This window comes from Microtus pennsylvanicus, chromosome 14, assembly GCF_037038515.1.
Source record: "Microtus pennsylvanicus isolate mMicPen1 chromosome 14, mMicPen1.hap1, whole genome shotgun sequence".
NCBI lineage: Eukaryota > Metazoa > Chordata > Mammalia > Rodentia > Cricetidae > Microtus > Microtus pennsylvanicus.
In genome coordinates this window covers 34,501,568-34,522,498 of record NC_134592.1, presented here as the reverse complement: position 1 = coordinate 34,522,498, position 20,931 = coordinate 34,501,568, and the positions used below count along the sequence as shown (strand labels likewise).

The following is a 20,931-nucleotide window of genomic DNA, read 5'->3' as shown; positions in this document are numbered from 1 at the left end:
AAAAAGGCAATTCCAGTTTCTTTTACACCCCAAACATCCTTTTTTCACACTCAGACCCTGTGACGCCAGGTTTGTTTTCTGGCCTGGGGACTGTTGATGTTGGAAAGGTTCCACTGGGCGCCTGAAAGTTGTGCAATAACATGACACACACGCCTGAAGACATATCCAGTCTTCTCCCCTCCTAGAGGTTCTGCTCTTTCTGGAAAGCTCTGCCGTGTGTTCATATGGCCGCTATGGCCTTTTGAGTCCTTGGCAAGTTTGGCATATCCCAATTTGTCTTTCTGATCCTCTCTTCCTTGACCACCTCCCTCATGCCTCACCTCCCAAGTATCCGTGGCTCCAGGAATCCTTTCTGTATCTGGGAGGATGATGTTCCTAGCCAGCTAACACCCCAGATCTTGGGAGCAGCATGTCCTAGTAGAGTGCTGGCCAGAGCTTCTGCTGCTTTTTCAAGGAAATGTGAACTCCTGCTGAGGTTTTTTTTTTTCATCCAGAGTTTCGTATCATGACATTTCTTAAAATACTCGACATTTAAAATATGTTCAAGTCATATCTATTTATAGAAGAAGGTAAAGCAATAAGACAAATAACAAGAATTAGCCTTCATCAAACCCCTTTCACCCCCCTAGGTCTAAGCTGACTACATAAAGATACTTTATAAGCTTATAAGTCTTTTTTGTCTCTTTATAATTTCTGTCTTTTTGTTTCTATATGACAAAATACCATGCTTCCTCTCCCGAGAAAGTGCTATCTCTCAGGAACTGGGGTCATGGATGTGGCCACCATGCTTGCTGTGCACCATGGCAATGCGCCAGGGCTGCAATGTTTCCTTCTGTCCCGGAAGCCCAGGCTAGTGATCATAGCCTCTGGATTTGTCTCTGCATCCATATCTGTTCATTTCCTTGCTTTTTGTCTTCCTTGCAAAACTCTTCCCTGATGCGATCAGGGTACCCAGAACCTGGCCCCATGAGTTAAATTCTAAAGCCTTTCCTTTCTTGCCTCCATGATCGGCATTTGTGTCTCTGTGGATGAAGCAGTTTATGGTCACTCTGTTCCCTGGAGACAGAGCTGCCATTGAGGACCCAAAATGGAAACACGGTTCTTTGACATTTTTCAATAAAATAAGATTCTCATTTTTTTCTTGCATGAGAATATCTTTCTGTGTTTGCTCAAGGTGTGGTCACATGTCACAGGTAGACCAGTTGACAGTATTCGTGCCCTTACTCATTTGGGCAACGTTTTTCTTGTAGGCTGGGTGCTGGGCCACTGGCTACAGTTGAGATTGCTTTCCCACCCAGGACATTTCTGCTGGGAGAGCTGCTACGACTGGGGTTTGGGGTCATGGAGGCAATGGCACCTCCTGACTGGATCCCCACCCCCACAAGTCTATACTCTTTGCCCAACTGGAAACCGTGGGCTGATGTAATGACCCGAGGCTGGAAAAATAAACAACTTGCAAGGAAACCAGTGGTAGCCGTTGTAAGCAAATACCCCACAGCCACCTGGAATCTCACACATGACGTGATCGGGAGGAAGAATGAGTAATCCACCAGCATTCGCAACGGGGACGGGCCTGGGCTTGTGTGCATTTAAAATATCTATATAAAAACACATCCTGTTACTGGCCTTCTTGCTGTCTACCCTTTGGACTCATGAAGATGCTTTGGTCAATCATGGCCAATAGGGTTGAGATGAGGATGGGGCCAGATGGTCTTCCAGGGCTTTCCCTTGGCAACAAAGGCTTTGCCCTTTCTCTACTGTTTTCCTTTGTGGAAAGGAAAGGTGATTTTCACTGGGGGCCTGGGAGCCAGGTCTATGGTCCAGTTTGACCTTGCTTTCATATTGGCTTTCTTGGTTACGTTACTCTGTCGCCCCACTGTCTGTTTCTTGTAGTGTTGGAATGGGAAGCATGTAGTCACAGGATTCAGTCTTTGGGACTCCCCCTACTAGCAAAAGTTTTGTTTCTAGAAGTGAATTCATATGCAATTTGATGTTCGGTAACAAAACCATGTCCCAATATTTTCCTTTTGTCCTCAGTTGTTAATAAGCTGCAATCAAAGAGCTTGCTCAGGTATCGTAATTGGTTTCCTCCCAGTTTCTGAAAGTCAGTGATGACTTTGGCTTTAGTCCGAGACTCTTCATTATGTGTTTGTGAAATGACTGCAGGATATCGGGCTGTGCAGTTTATCAACACACGCATGCGATGTTAGTATTTTGGGAGGAGGAAGAATAAAGTTATACTTAATTTTTATAAATTAAAAAAATCTCTCTTTCACCCTCCCTTTTGTCTGTACTCCTTTCTTCCTCTCTTGCTTCAACTTGAATTTTCTATAATTTAGTTCTTCTAGCACAGAGCCTGCAGGTCAGGGTCAGTGAAACTACCAAGAAAAACTGGGGAGGGATAGGCTACTACTTCTTGGCACTTGTCACTGCAGAACAGCTGTGAAGGATTTCTTAGAACCTTTGGAGGAAAGGGCATCTCTCCTGGCTTTGTGGATGAGTCCATAGAGGTGGGGTGTGAGGAGGGTGACGCTTTAGGGGGAAGTTGAGAAGAAAGATGTTTATGTGCTAAATTGGGGCAGTCCGTCCCAGAAGAAACAGACTCTACCCATCCCCCCTCCCCAGGAGCTCAGTATCTGTCTGTGTGGGAAGTGGGTGTTTACCACTTCAGACCATGGTGAGCCATGCATGGCCATTTTAGGTTCTTCAGAGAATCTATTTACACAGGCTGGTTGTACTGTTTTCTTATATATCCTTACTCATGACTATTCCGCCTAAGAGCCTGTTTATCCTGGGGGTAGAGCTGCTCCCAGCCAGCCTTCGGGATGTGGGATGTTAGTTCTGCCTGAAGGTGGGACTTTGGAGGCACAGCAAGCTTGCTGTGGTTTGTGGACCACATAGCAGTTTCTCAAGAAGTATGAGGTACGAGGGACAGGCTGAAGACTCCCAGCATGCTTACCCTTGACTCAACTCTTCCAGGCGTTCAACTTCCGGTGACTTAGGCAGCTAGGTCTGGATTAGCCTCCACAGTATAGGAAGGTGTGTGCTTGTTCTGACTGAACTGTGTGGGCTGTTAGAGGAAGAAGCGCCTGAGACGCTTCCAGTACCACCCCTGACTTTGAAACTAGGAAACAGGAGTCCAGGTAGCCGAGGGCTTGTGCAGGGCTCTTGGCCCATCAGCAGCGGTGATACACTAAGGCCTGAGAGGGTGGGAGGGCAACACAATGAGTGTGTAAGGAAAGGGCGTACCAAAGGCAGGGCCGGTGATGTGCTCCTCTCTAGTAGATGATGAATGCTTTGTCAGGGATGTTGCTTTGGAGTTCCGGATGTTATTATAAAAAGCAGACAGATTATTTAAGATATCTAAATATAGTTAGAGACATAAATTTCCTCTGTAGGTTGTGTACCCCCTTATTGCATGGACCAGGGCAGACTGCTCCCACAACCTGATCCTTGGCCAGCCATTACAGGCCAGTTGAGGAGCCAAGCTGAACACAGGTATAAGAAGATGAGCCGTACCCCAGATGCGACGGAGGACACTGCCGCCTTGGACCAGATAGTTATAATCGCACCGCCCCTCTCACCTTACTCTGGCACCAGGTTAAATGTCCTACATATATTTTGTGGTGTTAGGTATCTGAATCTAGGCCTCGATCATGCTGAGTAAGCCCCACGCCACTGAGCTACAGCTTGTCTCACATATTAGTACATCTTACCTTCATAAGCACCTGTAGGGCACAGGTAGGGGCTACTCTACTTTTACAGGTGAGGAACCTGGGACTTTGAGACTGTCCAAGGTCAAGAGCCACGTGGGGGAAGCCAAAAGGTCTGTCCTTGTGACTGCTGTGCTATACTGCCTCTATTCTGACTGCTGGCGACATCTATGAAGGCTTCCACTACGTCAGTCCCTCGGGTGAAGTGCACTGGAGTTGGAGCAGTGGACACTTACTGTTGCTTCAGCCACAGGGCCCTGGAAGCCCAGGTCTCCATTAACCCCATCTTTGGCTCCTGGAGCATTTCATCTGAATGTCCCAAGTTCCTTCTGGCTTGGGGAAACAGCCACCCAGTTGAGATCATACAGCGTCCCAACTTATCCCTCTGGGGTAGAGCTGAAGGTGGTCCTTTGTTAACCAGTTGGCCCATCAGGGGTCCTCCCGAACACTCTCCAAAGTCCCTCCCAAGGTAGGAATGAGGATGAGGGATGATGCTATCTTTTATTTTCATTCTGTTTTGTGGCAGACTATGCAGAAAGAGGACTTTTTTTTAAAGATAGGGATGAGGAAATCTATTGCAACAGAAGAGGTGACTTTCTTAAGTTTATGCAAATTCGGATTCTGATACCCCACCTCTATCCATTCTGGTCTGAACAACCAGAGGCTGATTTTATTCTGTTAGTAGGTGACTTTTGCTCTTCCTTTGCCCCAGCTGGGCCTGTCTTCTGGGTGCTTGCATTCCTTAGCCGATGGTCAGTCCTGGGAGCAGTGGCTCTGTGGAATCTCCCTCTCTGTGGGGTTCTCAAAACCACACGGATGACTCCAAGTCACAGGATATGGAGAGCTGGGAATTGGCTGTGACCAAGTGGCCCTCACTGACAGAGGGGGTGGAAAACTCGTGGTGAGATGGCAGGCCAGCTTGGCAAATGGTGCTTGGAAAAATTATCCTCTGAGGGGCACTTAGCCCCTTCTGTGAAAAAATTGCAAAGTCCCCAGTGAGGCGATAACCTATTCACATAATTGGCTTGAAACCATAGGTGCCAAAACCCCAAGTGGCTGAATAAACAGAGCGTCTCCGTGATGTTCCATAAATCATTCCTAAAGGTTATGACTCCATCAGGGCCCTCCCCTCAGCCCCCACACCCACAGTCCCCACCCCAGCCCCTTCAACAGTGAAGTCAGCCCCTTAAGACCCCAAGCCCACCTTTTTGTCCTTCTCCTGCTGTTCCACTCTCCACCAAATCCTCAGCTGGTCCCAGTACCAGACACCCACGTGTTGTCAGACCTGGAGAGACCTGCGGTGGGGGTCGCACCATTCCTTCCGCCCCTGGAATTTCATCTCGCTTTTAGAAAGGTTGTTTTAAGTGTATGGTTTGTTATTGTGGGTCACCGGTCAGCATTTCATTCATTTTTGATAAGAGACGAGATGGGCGGGAGGTATTTGAAGAGGTTTCAGGGTCGTTGTTGTCGACACAAGGCCAGTGTTTTCCTTAATATTCTTGGCCCAGCGAAACGATTCCTTTTGCAATGAAATACAAGCAGGCTCCTCTCATTTTCTCAGGCTGAATCACCCTTTATTGATGTTTATCCCCATAAGAAATTTAGTCTCGATGGTCTGAGGGTTGAGCGTAGCGTTTCCCAGGATGAGTTGGGGTCAGAGATTCTTGTTCCAGCCCTTGCAGTCTCATATAGAACAGGCTGGCATTTATTCCGCTGTGGGTGGGCCCCATTTCTGGAGCACTGGTTAGAATAAAATTCTTAGACTAAATATCCTTCATGGATTCCTTCTCTGTGAGAGTCTGTGGTTTTCTGAGTGAGGAGCAAACCAGAGTGGTGGGCAGGAAGGATGTGATGGAGACCTGGTCCTTAAGCACACTGGTGGGGTCAGAGTACAATGGGTAAGGGGCACAGAAACTCAGCAGGAGCCATGCTGTGCCTTAGCCTCCTTCCAGGGAAGAGCCCTCAGAGATAGCTTCAGGGATGAATGGAGGAAGACCTTGAGTGAGGATCGCCCAACAAGTCATGGTTAGCTCTTCCTGATTCATCACGTGTTCTCAGAATTGTTCTGGCCTTCTCAGGGACTAATGTGATATCAGACTAAGGTACAAATATATCCATTTAATAGCCTAGGTTCACATATGTCCCCAGCACTTCTTTTTAACCTCCGCCTGAGCCCCAGACTTTTTTTTTTGTCACCCAGAATCTTGCATTGGGTCCTCCTCTCAAAGACATTGTCCCCAGCCTTGCTAGTATCCTGCTGTCTTCCGTTGCCTATCTCAAGGAAGAGAAGCAATTCTGTCAGGATGGCCAAAGTAGCTCCTTAAATAACCACTAGGTTTTTATCAGGAGAGGCCACATCCTTCACCAGGGCACCCTTCCAGTCTACAGATTTTGTTTGAGCTATGAGATAGGATCTATTACATAGCCTAGCCTAGCTTCAAACTTCCCATCTCTCTGTCTTAGCTACCCCGCTCCCTCCACCGCTTCTCTGTGGTGGAATTACAGATGCAAGTCACCACATCAGGCTCATGACTCCTCCCTTCCCCTCTATGTAGGACATCTTTCCTGAAGTCCTTACGATGCTCCTTTCAGTACATCCGTTTGTATGGGCAGCCTGACCCTGTTGTCTGACCCAACACTATTGAGCTGTTGTGACATGAGCATCCACAGTTGGTTTTGGTTACAGCAGGTTGTTCTGCATAATGTGGGCCAGCCTCATGTGGTCAGTTCCAAGATTTAAGTGAAGAGATTGGAGTTTACTGAAAAAGAAAAAAGGAAGAGGAAGAGGAGAAGCAAGGTGAGAAGGAGGAGGAGGAGGAGGAGGAGGAGGAGGAGGAGGAGGAGGAGGAGAAGGAGAAGGAGAAGGAGAAGAAGAAGAAGAAGAAGAAGAAGAAGAAGAAGAAGAAGAAGAAGAAGAAGAAGAAGAAGAAGAAGAAGAAGAAGAAGAAGAAGGCAACAACAACAGCCTGGAGACTGCCGTGTGAAGGCCCTGCTTTTGTGTCCTACAACTGTGGGCATTAGCTATTGATCTTGGTCCAAAATTGCCTCATCTTGTGTACCTGCATTTCTACCTGACTGATTTGCCTATGTATTTTAGATTTGCTATATCCTTAGTTCATGAACCTAGTCCTTAAAAATCTCCCTCTCATCGTGTGTGTGTGTGTGTGTGTGTGTGTGTGTAGAACCTTGGGTGTTACAGTCCCTCTGCCTCCTCTCTGTCTACTGTCTACTTTCCCCGCCTTGAAATTTGTTTTGTCTCTCACGGTAAAGCTCACAGTAAGGTCCGCCCACTGGTCACTGATGACTTGACTCAAAGGTGCAGAAGTGTTGATTACCCAGGAGACTCAGCTTCCTCTTCCCTTCCTCCTCTCAGATCTTCCTTCTCTGAAAGTCAATAGCCTGAAAGCAAGACCAGCCCAAATCCTGTAATGTTCATTTGTTGGCCATTTTTGCTTTTAAAAAAATATGTAAAAATTAAGAAAAGACAAAGAAGGAGAGTCCCAGAATAGAGGATAAACTCTGGGCTCCAGTGAACACTGGGGATTAGCTGAGACTTGGTCTCATTCGAGCTCTCCTCTGCTCCTAATTACCGTGGGCAATCATGAGACACAGACCTGAGCCAGTCCTAGCAGATAGAGATGTCCTCTACGCGGATCCCAACTTGGCTGACACACGAAGACCTGGGCTCTGGGCCCATAGACAGGGTTGATATTCATCTAGCTCATGCTGGCCTTTCCAGCCCTGTCTCCAACTTTGCTCGCTGCTGTTCTCTGCTGGTCCCATTCTCTCCCATACCATGTGTGACTGGGGAGAGACACACTGTGTGTCTTCTGATGGCAAGGCCTAGACTTAGCGCCTTCCCAACATGAGATGCTTTTCCATTGTGTTTCTTCTTGAGGTTCCGTTGCCAGGTGGAGGGTGACTGAGCTCTTTCTGCTCAGCGCCATCTCGGGGGCAGGTTTGGGAAGGGCTGTGTGGAAGTGTCCAAGTGTGTGTGGTTCCATCCCCTTGTTCGCTCTTCTCTGGTGTGCGTTATATCTTCCAGGCATATATGAGCAGCCGTGGCCCATTCTCATAGTTACTGGGTCATACCTTCGTATCTTATCTCTGTTTCCCAAGTTTTCCTAAGCAGAGATGAGGCGTTTCAGAGCAGTGTGCATCTGAGTCAGCAGAGCTCCTTGATCTGTGAGTTAGTGTTGCTGAAGGGACCTTTGAAGTCATCCTGGCTTGCATTCTGTAAGCCAACCTCTGAGATAACTCGTAGAGGTAGGTGGTAACCCTCATTTGGGAGGTGACGGAGAAGGGGAGAGGGTAGCTCCAAGGATAGAGTCCTTCTGGGTCCTCAGATATGTAGCAAGTCTACTTAGGACTTACTAATTAGTATTTGTATCACTTTCAGGCTTGCAGGGGCTACGAGAAGCCCTCTGGCGTAAGGTGACACAGAATTAAGCAGGTCTAGCTAGATATTTGGCACCCGTTGTTAAATAACAAGCTACCCCAAACCTACTAGTGCAACCGATAAATGAATTGTTCTTGCCAGTGTGTCTGCAGTTGACAGTGTGGCTGTCACACAAGTTTTACATGAATTGGCTCCTCAGCTCATCCAAGGGGAGGACCAATGGGGCTGGAACATCCAAACTGACCTCAGCCATGTGTTCCAGCAGGCTGTGCTATTTCTCTTTTCCCTTTTGTGTGGCCTCTGCTCCTCCAGCAGGCTAGAGTAGCCCCCTTATGTGGTGTCCTTAGGGCTCATTGACAGTGAAAGCAGAAGCTACAAGACCTCCAAAGGCCTGGCTTACTCTCCACCATCACCACACTGTTCTCCTGTGTGTTAAAACCAGTCAGCTAGAGCCCACGTGGACTGGCCAGCGCAAGAGCACAGAGACACAACCGTCGGAGACAGTGACCCTGGAGGGTGAAGTCAAAGAAAAGCATAGAACAGAATAAAGCTTGGGTTAGCCTGTAGCCATGGAAGATGTCACTGTAGGGATGTAAAGAACACAGCTGGGCTAGGCTGGGCTGGAATTCCACCTCTGCCTCCTCCTAACTCTGATTATTATTATTATTTAGATAGAGCTTTGTGTATCTTAGGCTAGTCTTCTGGTCTTCCTGCCTTCGTCTCTTGAGTGCTGGGATTGCAGGAATGCACCACCACGCCGTTTCTGGAGTGCTAGGGATCAAACCCAGGGCTTCTGGCATGCCAGGCAAGCATACCAACTGAGCCACAGCCTCAGGCCCCTAATTCATAATCTTGATCATTTAGCCAGACTGTGTCTCTGATGTTAGTACCTATCTTCAAAGATTGGAAGCAGTGCGAATTGAATTAATACTAATAGAGCTCCTCTCGTCAATCTCACTCTAAGTACTCAAATGCTTTCTCTTTCACTCGCCGTATAGATCTATAATGGTGGGTGAGCTACACATTTGGTTTTCGGTTTTCTAGTTCTGAGACAAAGAGACAGAAATCCTGAGGGCCAAGCTTTATGCGCTTAGGTTGAGAGGGAATGATCGCTCAGAGGGAGGGGTGTGTGTGAACACATTTGCTCTTGAATGGAGCTCTTGGAGAGTCTTCCAGGTGCCTGTCCTGGAGGAACCCAGGTCAAAATAAGTGTGTTCTCACTGTAGAGCAGGTGCCTAAGGCTAGCAAGGTGGACTGGATGTCTGCCATCCTCCAGGAGAGTCCAGGTCTTCCATCTTGGAGTGAACTTGAGAAAAATGCATGCTCTCCAGAGTTTGTTTTCTTCTTGTTTACAAAGCTGGGGTCATAATAGTGCCCAACATGGGTGGGCTAGGAGGTCCAAGTCCTTCTTCTGCTGGTTGGTGCGTTTCATCCGAGGAATTAGTTCTAAAAAGCCATTTTAAGAGATCTCTTTTTTTCCCCTTTCTGGAAGACATATTGCCTATTTTTCACAAATGTTCGGTACTGTGTGTGTGTACATATTCATATGGGCGTGGGGGTGAGGTGCACATGTATGTACTCAGTGTGAAGGCAAGTGGTCAAAATCAGCTGTCCCCCTGGATTACTCGCTGTCTTATTATTATTATTATTTTCTTTGAGACAATGTCTCTCACTGAACATGGAGCTCGTCTGGGATGACTGGCCAATGAGCTCCAGGGATCCTCCTGCATCTGCTCCTGTCCCACCGATTGGTGGAGCTGTAGAATTGTGGTGCCTATGCCAGGCTTTTTATATGGGCGATGGGGATTTGAACAGAAGTCCTCATACTTGTGTGGTAGGCATTTTACCTACTGAACCATTGCCCTGGCATTGCTGTGTTTTTCTTACAGGGCACCCAGACTTTCAGAGTGGATGTTAAAGTGATAAATCCTATATTTAGTCTTCTCTTTAATTCCACACTAATTTGTATTTTTTATAGATTTAAGAGCTTCCCTTTTTATGATTTAATTATCTATATGGGTTCATAGAAGCTGACAGTAAACCTTTAAGAATTTCCAGAACTCCATCCATGGGGTCTGCCCTTCTTCCTGCCTAGCTCTTGTCCCGACTTCCTCCAGGTTTCAGGCCTGCTGGTGTGAAGTTAGGTTCATCACGGCTGCTGTGGAAGGGGGAGGAGTTCCTCCTCTTCCCCTTTGCATCTTGCTATGGTCTGATTTATGGCTGGAGAGGCTGGCCTTAGAGAGTCCTGATTTAAAGACCCTGTCAGAGGTCGTTACACGAGCGTGGTGCCCGTAAAAGCTGCTTTCCTTTGCCTTTGTTTCTTGGTCAGCTCTTTCATGGCATGAAATATGAGGTAGGAAAATGAGGCTACCAAATTGGAGCTGGGAGAGCTCTCCCAAGGCTCTGGTGTAATCCCCTTGAAGTTGTATTGGTGTTTGCCTGACAAGATCTAAGGAAGGTGGAGGCGTTACGTTTGGGGGCCATATGGTTTGTACAGATTTTATTTTTTTAAAATGTTATTTGTGATAAGGAAACAAGCTCAACACTTTACTTTCTAAATGATTAAAATAAACAAAAATTTAAAATCAAACAATAACACTTCCTACCTCCAAAATAAAACCCCCAGTCAAAGAAAGAAAGAAAAAAAATCAGGAAGAGAAGCCAGGGTGATTTAATGGGCAGGGTTTCCAGTGAAGGGCCCTGCAGGAGTGAAGGCTTCTGTTAGAAGGCTGCATCTGGCGTAGGCCCCCAGTTACTGTCTCTGGACCTGGCTATGGAGAGACTTGGTTTGGCTGTTTGGACATGCTTGCGTGTTCCTGAAGCTACCAAGTACAGACACCTTCTGCCTCCACTGTTTCTGTTCCTGTCTGATAGAAGAATCTGCCCACTAGCTTTCTTTCTTTGTCTACCTGTATTGGGGGGTGAAAGGAGACAAGGCTGGCTCTTGTTGCTCTTCCATTTGGGTATGGAACATCACCTTGGACAAGGGTGGTGGTCTCTGGGTTCTGTCCTGACATGCCTGGACTAGGGAGTCTTTCTACTGCCTCTCCTGAAGCCTGTAGACAGCGTATCTAGGCAGGGAGGGACACCTCTGAAAATGGAGGAACATTCCAGTTCCGAAGCAAACTGCTACTTGGAGAAGTAGCCCCGAAGCCCTGGCTGGTTTGCTGCTACATGCGATCCTCTTTGGTGAAAGCACTGATGAGCCTCTGGCAGTGAAGACGCCCATAGGGAGGCTCTGGCCCGCTGAGGTTTTCACCTTGGCAGCATGCAAGTCATGGTTGTCTGGGAAGATCCATTAGTTTCTTGGGGACAGGACTGGTCCTGGCTATTTATTATGGATACTGGACCGAAGGAGGCATGATCGTCACCAGAAGCTGCATCTTCTCTTACAGAGAAAGTCCACTCTTGTGACCAGGAGAGGCAGAGCGCCCTGGAAGAGGCCCGGCAGAATCCCCGCGAGGGCATTGTGATCCCAGAGTGCGCCCCTGGCGGGCTTTATAAACCGGTGCAATGCCACCAGTCCACGGGCTACTGCTGGTGTGTCCTAGTGGACACGGGGCGCCCAGTGCCTGGGACATCCACACGGTAAGACCTCTTCTCAGAGCATCACACGGGGACCAGCTTATGCTGTCATGGTTGTCAATGCCCTGCTTCTCAGAGTCAGGTCGTGGGAGACAGACGAGGGTCTAGGGACCTGGGTTCTGACCACAGACCTGTTCCGAATTTCTAACTGTGGACCTTGGAAAACTACTTCAACTCTCTCAACCTCAGATCCCCAACGAAAGGCTTGTTGTACCACCCAGGTTATGAACAAAGCCCTATATATCAAAAAAATAAAAGGTCCCATGTGCAGATTGGCGATGGCATTGTTATCACGCTTGCATGGCTAAAGTGACATGCCTAAACATGTCTCAATGGGAGCATTTATGCTGGATCATCTTGTAGCTGCTGGACAGTTCAGGGACTGTTTTAGTTTCCTCCCCAAGGGCTCTCGGCTTAGTGGTCACACAGATCATTCCCGGGCGGTAGAAGACTCAGTTCCGACCCCCCACCTCATTTCTCTGTCTCTCCTCCCAGCTATGTGATGCCAAGTTGTGAGAGTGAAGCCAGAGCCAAGAGTGCCGAGGCGGACGACCCCTTCAAGGACAGGGAGTTGCCAGGTAGGGGGACACTGCCCTGCTACGGCAGACACCTTCGTTCCTCTGGACTTCTGGTCCCCTCGCCGTGCAGAGGCCACTCTCTCCTCTACGTCTGTTTTCCCAACTGGCAGCGTAGAGCAAGGCATGCTGGGAAGTTCCATCATAGGAGTATAGACCCAGAAGCCATAGAATCTGCATCGGGAATTAGTCCTGTGCCCTTGAGAACATTGCTCCCCTTCCCTTGCTCTTTCCTCCTCCTCTTAGAAATATAGTCATGCTCTTAAAACTCTGTCCCTGGAATTTGATGATGATTCTCCTTCTTGGTGAAGTGGGTACAATATTTTGAGGTCTGTGAAACAAAGGTAGCTTACAAGGCGTGGCTTCCCTGAGGGGTCTGGGTGGCATCTGCCACCTGTTCCGCGGGATGCTTTTATGACAATCCTTGTTGATGCAGCATGGCCACTAGGGGTGACATGAGATATACTGGCAAGAGCCTAGGGCCCCTAAATTGCCACTAGATTGGGTTTCCCCTTATTTGTAGTGAACTCTGAGTCACAGAAAGAATTCTAAATACAGGATATGTGGATTGCAGACTCTTCCCTGCAAGTCCCTCTTTTTCTCGAGAAAGCCCAAGCACGGGGATGCTTTCTCCCAGGCGATTCTGTCTTAGACCCACACAAGGAGCATCGCTGGAGAAAATACCCCCACACCTCTGCAGAGGTGGGAGCCATCCAAGCTTGTGCTCATTAGCAGTTTTTACTCAGTACCAAATTAGGTCTCTACTGATGGGAACCGGTGCCATCTTCCTATTATCCATCAGGACTCCAAAATGAGAGCTGGGAGCAGGGAGTCCTGAAAGTCCGGGACTTTCCATGGGAAGTCAGTAGAAATCACTCTCATGAAATTGCAGGCCAGGGTACCTTCTTCTGGCCACCCCTCAACAGGGTGAGGATAACTATTCTACTTTGTGCCAAACGTGGTTTAACCCAGTGCCCAGGGACATGAGGTTCACAGAGTAAAGGAGACGAGTCATGTGACGATAAAGGAAGGCATGCACACAGAGATTCAGGAGAAGAGGGAGGCACTGTGGGCATGACAGCAAGAACCCGCTTTAGGGTCTACACTGCTCTAAGAGATCATAATTAACTTGAGACCTCGGGCGGGGCTCAGAGAAAGAAGGGCCTAGCTGCTGCAGTGGTAGAGGCGGGGCTGTGGCTGTGCAGGTGAGTAGGGCTCTCATCGCTGCAGTGGTGGGGGGCTGTTTCCCCAGCAATGCTCATCTTTGTGGCGTGGATCTGGGACAGGCACACCTGTGAGGAGACTTAGCCATGTTTGGGCTTTTGCTGAAATAGTGAAACAAGAATAGGAATTCATGGAGGAGTCTAATTATCATCTCAGCTGCGAAAAGATGGGCAAAAAGAGGCGTTTTAAAAAAAATTTTTGGTAGGTCCACTCAAATCATCTGGCACCATGAGGATTCTCTTCCTCCTTTTTGCTTCCGCAATGCTTAGTTCTTGCCCCTAGAGCGGTGTTTTTCATATGAACAGTGCCTATCTGGTTATTATCTTGGGTCCTTCGGCTCGGCACATTATTGTGAAGTCTGTGAGGCCAAGGACCTCATCTGCTCTCTCCCTAGCATTTACATGGTGCCTGCATTGGTACTCAGCAGGACGTCGTGGGATGGAAGGAAGCTGATAGCCTTATTATCCTTTGGGTCTGGTGCTCCCCTGTGAATTAGGCATAGGGGAATGGCGGAGGCTTGTAGCAATCGTTTGAGCAGTGAACACATCCCCAGTCTTTGGCTGGACAAAGACTCCAAGGGGGTGGTGCTCGAGGAAGCTGTTGCCTTGGTAAGTGACCTGGATTCTGCCTTTAAATCTCCTCTTGTCTTTTAGGCTGTCCAGAAGGGAAGAAGATGGAATTTATTACCAGCCTGCTGGATGCACTCACCACAGACATGGTTCAGGCCATTAACTCAGCAGCGCCCACTGGAGGTGGGAGGTGAGAATGTGAGCGAGACTCAGGTGCAGTACAGTGTAGTCCTGGACTCTTCAGATAGGAAGGGAGGCTGGGAGAGAGGTCAGGGGCTGGAAGCCTGTTCTTCTCCAGAGCCTGTGCCCACAGCTTTGTTCTACTTGTCGGTGAAAACTTTCCTGCTTCTCGGTCTCCGAAATTTTTGATCTGCTTTCCTCTAGCTCTGATAACAGGGTTGATTTGCAGCCATATCAGAAAACTTCCAGATATTTTACCCAAAACGGGGAACATAAGAGAGTCTTTTCTGCAGTAGTGGGGATTGAATCTGAGGCTTCACAGATGCCAGGCAAGCATTCTTCTGGAGATACATCCCCAGGAGTGAAAATTCTTAAAAGCAGGAAAGGTGGTGGGCATCAGATGCGGACAGGGCACCCAGGCAGAGTGGGGAGGACCACAGGCATTAGTGATTTCTTTTCTCCCCTGGGAAGGGAGGATACGTGTGTCCCTTTGACCTCCTGGCAATCACAAAGAACTGTGGACATTAGAATCTCATCTTCCCGTAGACAAAGTGGACTTGTTTCAGGAGTCAGTATGGTAGCAGGAGTAGCACCAGAGCTGAAACACACACATTCTCTGGCAGCCAGACTCTCTGGAGCCAGCTGATTTGGGCCCATTGTGCCAGTGGTCGAAACATCCGTCATGCACGCATCCATCATCTGAGCACTCTTTGAAGTATGTCAAGTCCTTGACCATGGTATCCAGGAATAGGAGGATGTCCCTCCCCTCAAAGAGGACAGAGGAGTGAGTATACTAGATCATAGACAGATATTAGACATATCTAATGTGTGGTAAGTGTAGTTTAGTATGGTTGGGCTGGGGGATGGAGAAAGAGGAAGAATAGGAGAAGCAGAAGGAAGATGATGGAGCGATAATGAAGAGATGGAAGAGGATGGTAGACTCCTGGTCCCAGGCTCTGTGAGACACGCGAAGGAAGACTTGCACTTACAAAGCCAGAGAGAAGGCGTAGCAGGGGCAAGAGGGGTCCGGAAGGAAGAGTGGGGGTTTTAGATTCCGTAAAGCAGCAGAAGGGGTACCAAGGCATGGTGGTACCAAAGATGGGCAGCATGCACTGGGCTTGTGTGGCTCACCAAAGGGGCCCTGATTCCCCAGCATCTCCCTGGAAGCAGAGCTGCTGCAAAGAATGACAAGGACTCCAGTTCCCTTAGAAAGACAAGTGTGGCAGTGACCACTGGCTGGGATTTAGGATGGGGCCTTGGACCATGATCACAGCTGTAATGGTTTTGCATCCCCAGCTGGACAAAGTCAGCCAGCTGGAGAATTCCACTTGCATTGCATCAGAGTTATAGCGCTCCTGGTCCAGGTGTGTAATAATCTAAATTCCACCAAAGGACGAGTTAGTAGAGAAATGTATGGGCGTGTGTACAATGAACTAGTTTTTCGGTTTCCAGTAGGCAACTGTGTCACACTGAGGACACTATGCTTAAGTGAAATAAGTCAAAGGACAAGTGGCCATGGTTCCACTTGCGTGGGCCAAACCTGAAGAGTCAGGGTACAGAAATGTGCTTGTCAGGGCTGTTGGGAGGGAGAAATGGAGGTTTGCTTGTTCATTGATTGATTTATTTATTTTTCATCGATTTTGAACAATGGCCTTGTTCTTGCTGTGGTTCCCCTGCCTCTGCCTTCTGAGGGCTGGGGTCACAGATGTGTGCAATGATACCTGCAGAAATGGGGACATTTTAGTCAATAGTCGTCACATTTCAGCCAGTCACGATGGTTAAGTTGTCATCCTGGTGATGCTTGGTACAGTAGTACCATGCTCTTATTATCCTGTTAGGAGCATAGAGTTCACGATCTGGGATCTCACATAGACAAAATTTTAAAAAAAAGTGTACACTGGCTATATTTCTTTAAACTACTTGTCTGGGTGCCTAATCTGAGCACTTCAGGGTTCCATGAGGTCAAGGCTGGTTTCTGGTAATGGCTTTGTTTCCTCTCACCTGGGGCATGCCGGCCAGGCCTCCCTCTCAGGGAGCACAACACAGAATCTGAGAAAGATGGAGACAGGGTCTGACGGGTCATGGATGTGAGCTGCTCCAAGGCTTCCCGCAGTGTCAGCAGCTCACATCTGAAATAGGGGCGATGCACCCAGTTGTCAGGGGAGGGGAAGGCTTGAGTGTTGCAAATGCACGTGATAACATGCCTATCAGCGTGCAATTGCCCGGAGCTTGCTCAGCAACAGCTGTGTGATGAAAACCCAGGCACAAAGTGCAGTTGTCCCTTTTTGTCCTCTGTATCCCTTTTCATGGATTCAGGTCTTCACAACCAACTGTAGACCAAAACAACTGACTGGAAAATTCTAGAAAGAAAGCAGTCTATAAGCTTATGATAACTTTTATTATGATGTTTTGTTATAATGATCTTAGTATTGGTTATTTCTGCGGCTTCATGTATACATGTTCTTCATTTGTAAATTAGGATTTGTCATTTTATATATATATATATATATATATATATATATATATATATATATATATATGAGGAAAAACCAGTGCATTTAGAGTTCTGTATTTTATGTTGTTTAGAAAAAGGAAAGAAAACATAAATAAGGGAGAATGCACAGGCACAGAAATTGCAGGTCTGGGTGGGACTGTATGGGCCAACCCACCAGCTCAGGGGTTCTGGCTGCAAGTTCTGTCTAGGCCCTGTAGAAACACCCCCTCTCCTGGCTTCCACAGGGGCCACGGACCTAGGGCTGTATGGTCTTAGCTGTAGGAAGGGGATCATAGACAGGCCCCACCACCAAGGGAAGTTAGGATCGGTGCTCTCATGTCGCAGGACAAAGAGATTTTTACAGGCAATAAAAACCAGGAAATTTACAATGTCTTTCATACCAGTGTATCCTTAGGGAAGTATGTGAAAAAATTAACTCCTCTTTTAGGTGTAATTTTTAGGGTCAAGGAAGTTTTTAAAAAACACTTCCCCAACCACGGTTTTCATTTTAAACTTTTATTAACTTGCTCATGCTTGGTTGTGACAGGGTTGAGAGGTTTGGACTATTTGGGTATGTGTTACCCAAGGGCTGGATTTTTAATCAACAGGAAGACAGCATAGACCAAGAAATAGTTTAGAAATCAGGCAAGAGAGTGGAGTGAAGAAGGAAGAAAGTGGGCAAGCATTGCACGGGGCGGCACCAGAGTTGCTAGTCCTCCTGGGCTCTCCTGGATCTTCCCATTGCATTGAGCAGAAGCCCCAATTTGTACCCGAATGGCCCTCAGGAAGATCCTGCTGGCCTCTTGTTCTCGTTCCCCTCCCACTGTCATGGTCCTTCCAGCTTCCTTCCACAGGTTACACGGGCTGTCTTGGGACCCTCACACTAGCTGCCCCTTCAGTCGAGAATGTCATTCCCCTTTTCTGGTGACTGTCTGGTAAAGTGACAGACCCCCTTCTCAGAGGTCCTTCCCTGCTGTCTTCCTAGAATTTAGGTCCCATAGTAGATACTCAACATGTGCCGACGGATGCTTAGCCAAAAGGATGGGAGATACAGTAGACAGGGGTAGACCTGATAGTTAAGTTACTATTGCAAGTCTAAATGTAAGGCTGAATGCAATAGGGAAGCTCATTGTGATTCTTTTGTGAGCAGGGCCCCCCAGCACTCTGCCTCAGTCTGCTGGACTTGGGATGCTGTATAGACAGACACTTGCCAGCCATTCTTCTGTGATGGAGGGACAGGGGCACGGGGCTCTTGGAGATCAGGCAGCAGATCTGGAATAGGGCTGATGAAGCGAATCAGGAAATGCAGAATTCCAGGATGTTGGACTTGGGTTGGACTTGAGAGCAAGGGTTGCAGGCATATCCGAGGGTAAAGAAGCCATATCCAGCCCTTCCCTCTTGGGGTTTAACATTTAAAGCAGGGCATCAGTGGATACCAGTGGGAAACAGTGCCTCATGGAGACTGTGGGAAGAAGGGAGAGAGAATGTTTGGGTGGCATAGAAAGTCAATCATCCCCTCCCCCAACTCATCAGACATGGTGTTTGTTGTACATGGCTTTGTCCTGACTCTTACTTCCCAGCCTGCCCTTGGTATAAGCTCTATGCTTGTTCCCGGGGGGCATCTGAAGAAAAGGGCACTGTCCCTAGCATGGAGGAAAGGTAGATACCCAGGAGACTATATTATATAGCCAGTGTGATCACAGAGGCCGGTAAGAGGTTCCAGGACTCAGGGCAGGGAGGGCATGCGAGAGCTGACAATAGAGGTGACATTTCACTTACACAGGGGGAAAAGCCTGACCCGGTTGTACCAGGAGTGAGGGCTTCTCAGCAGGGGAGCATGTGGGCAGTGGGCGATGAACGAGGTGGGGCAGATGGAGGGAACGGCAAAATGGTATGATCAGATCTGGGGTGCGGTGTGGACAAGTAGGAGATGGCGCTGCAGAGGTGGACAGAGCCCGAGTTGTGTTGGGCCAACTGAGTCCTGCCAGAGGCATCAGGGACCGTGGTGGTGGAGAGCACTTTTGAATGACCATCCTGATGGTATTGTATTGCAAAACCAGGGGAAGTTACAAGGGGACCAGGAGAGCAGTTGTTAGCAAGAGGGTGATGGGAGCACAACTCAGTAGTGAGGGATGACTGACTGAAGAATCCTACATCCAATAAATGGATTTCTCAAGACTGGGTAGATTCTGGGAGAGGGAGAGAAGAAAGTGCCAGCTTCCCCTTCTGGCCTCCTAGCCTGATTCAGTGGCCAAAAACAGTGCTGCCCGAATCTAAAATTAGACAGTGTAGAGTTAGTTGGGTGTCTGTGGAAGTATCTGTGACTGGGACACCCGCGGGGGCACTGCAAACTTCTTTCAGACCGTCCGCCTAGAAGGAAGGCTATTTATCTAGGTGTCAGTGTCTAGGGCACTATAGGGACAGCCAGCCTTGTCTGTGTGAGCCTTCTACTCCCTCACATGTTTCCTAAGGAGAGAGCGGGTGGAGTGGTCTCATCCTCTTGGTTCAGTGCAGTTGGTGCTTGCTGATGGCTTTGCAAAGAAGAGTCTGGAATGTGGCTGACTTGGCATTTCCCAGCTCCACCCGCACAGCTGCTGGGGCTTGGACCCGGCTCCAGATGGGGCTCAGCCGGTCTGCTTGGCTTGGCTCAGGACTCCTGGCCAGCCTTCCTTACCTTCTCTAAAACTGCTTAGGACAGCAGAACTGGGCCCCAGATCTTGGCCAAAGCAGGTTGTGGTAAACGGGCTTGGCTCTTCCAGCTGTGTGTTACAGCCAAAACCTGCCAGGGCCAAGGCCACAGAATCAAAACTGAAAGTGCTGCAGAAGGATGCCTTCACCACCCTGAAAATTGGGCGAAGGCTGAGTGTGTCTGTTCAGGGAGGGACCTGGCCCTCCTGGGTTTCCCTATCCCAGAGGGCAGAAGTTACTAAAATAGGCCAGAGGCAGAGTCACTGAGCTACTATATCCTGAATCTAGAATGAGGTGTCATTTGGGTGTAGCTTTTCCACACTACAACTGAGAAAACTTGGGCATTCTACCTACTCAGGTATCCATTTCAGAAGAACTTCACCCATGGAACGGGTCCTTATAGGCATCAGTACATGCGGATGATCTTAAAGAGCTGCTGGCAGCACCAGCATAGGGTTCCAGCTCCAGTCTGCGGAACAACTCTGAACCCAGCAGTCCTTGGCCCCGGTAGGGTGTGTGTATATATGTGTGTGTGTGTGTGTGTGTGTGTGTGTGTCAGCCTATGCTATTGTACCGGCTTAGACGTCTGTAGAAGGATGCCTCCAGAGAGCTGTTGAGATGGCTGTGAAGGAGAAGGTGAAGACCCGAGTTGGATCCCGAGCATCTCTAGGGTGGAAGGAGAGAACTGACGACCTTGGGTTGTCTGCAGACTTCCGTGTGTGTACTGTGGTGTGTGCACCCGCACTCGTGTGTTCACACACACATGAATGAATGTCAGAAAAGAAAAATGCAAAAGGTTGTATTTCAGAGAGGTGTGAGAACTGGAGGGGCCGCTGGGACATGACTTTGAGGTCAAAGGTATAAATGGCAGAGTCTGTGCTGTCAGGGTCTCTGGCAAAGGGGGATTGAGAGGCTCCTGGAAAATCTGGGGGAGACCTTATATTCTGCCTCACCTCTGTCTAGCACTCCCCTGCAGTGGGACTCTCAGAACTGCTCATTTCACAGAGGCCCCTGGTGTCTTTACTTGCACGTGCTCAGTGTTGGTCTGGCTATCCCAGAACTACTGATAGATCAGAAGTATAAAGGTTCTTGGAGTTTGTTCTGATAGAGATATTGGGTTCCCAAGTTTGCCCCTGCTGTCACCAAGCTTTGGCTAGAATTGAGGTTTTGGAATTTAAGGGGACTTGTGGAGATCAGAAGGGCTCAAAAGCAATGCCTTGTGATCTCTGGGATGGAGGTGGGGATTGGGACAGAGCAGAGCCCTTAGTTCCTACATGGTAGACTGTGGGTTGGGGCTTGGAAGGAACTCAGAAGGCCTCTCCTGAAAAAAAGGGGCCTGTATATAGCCCAGCATTCTGCTGTGGACTGGCAGCAGACACAGTGTGCAGGCTTGCAGTGGGGAGTCAGGGCTGCTCTGCACTGGGATGTCTTGATGGGGGAGCAAAGAGGGGGTGGAGGAGAGGCAGGATGGCAGAGGCATGGGGCCCAGGTGATGATCACCCCC

General features: G+C 48.5%; 1 protein-coding gene across 2 annotated transcripts in view; it reads left to right on the top strand.

Annotated features, from left to right (window-relative positions):
* Nucleotides 1-20,931, top strand: part of Smoc1 (SPARC related modular calcium binding 1) — a 159,402-nt gene that overhangs the window by 128,762 nt on the left and 9,709 nt on the right. For both annotated transcript variants that reach the window (XM_075947688.1, XM_075947687.1), the window contains exons 8-10: nucleotides 11,508-11,700; nucleotides 12,193-12,275; nucleotides 14,150-14,255. In XM_075947688.1, the coding sequence (XP_075803803.1) occupies nucleotides 11,508-11,700; nucleotides 12,193-12,275; nucleotides 14,150-14,255 (382 nt within the window). The remainder of the gene's footprint in view (nucleotides 1-11,507; nucleotides 11,701-12,192; nucleotides 12,276-14,149; nucleotides 14,256-20,931) is intronic.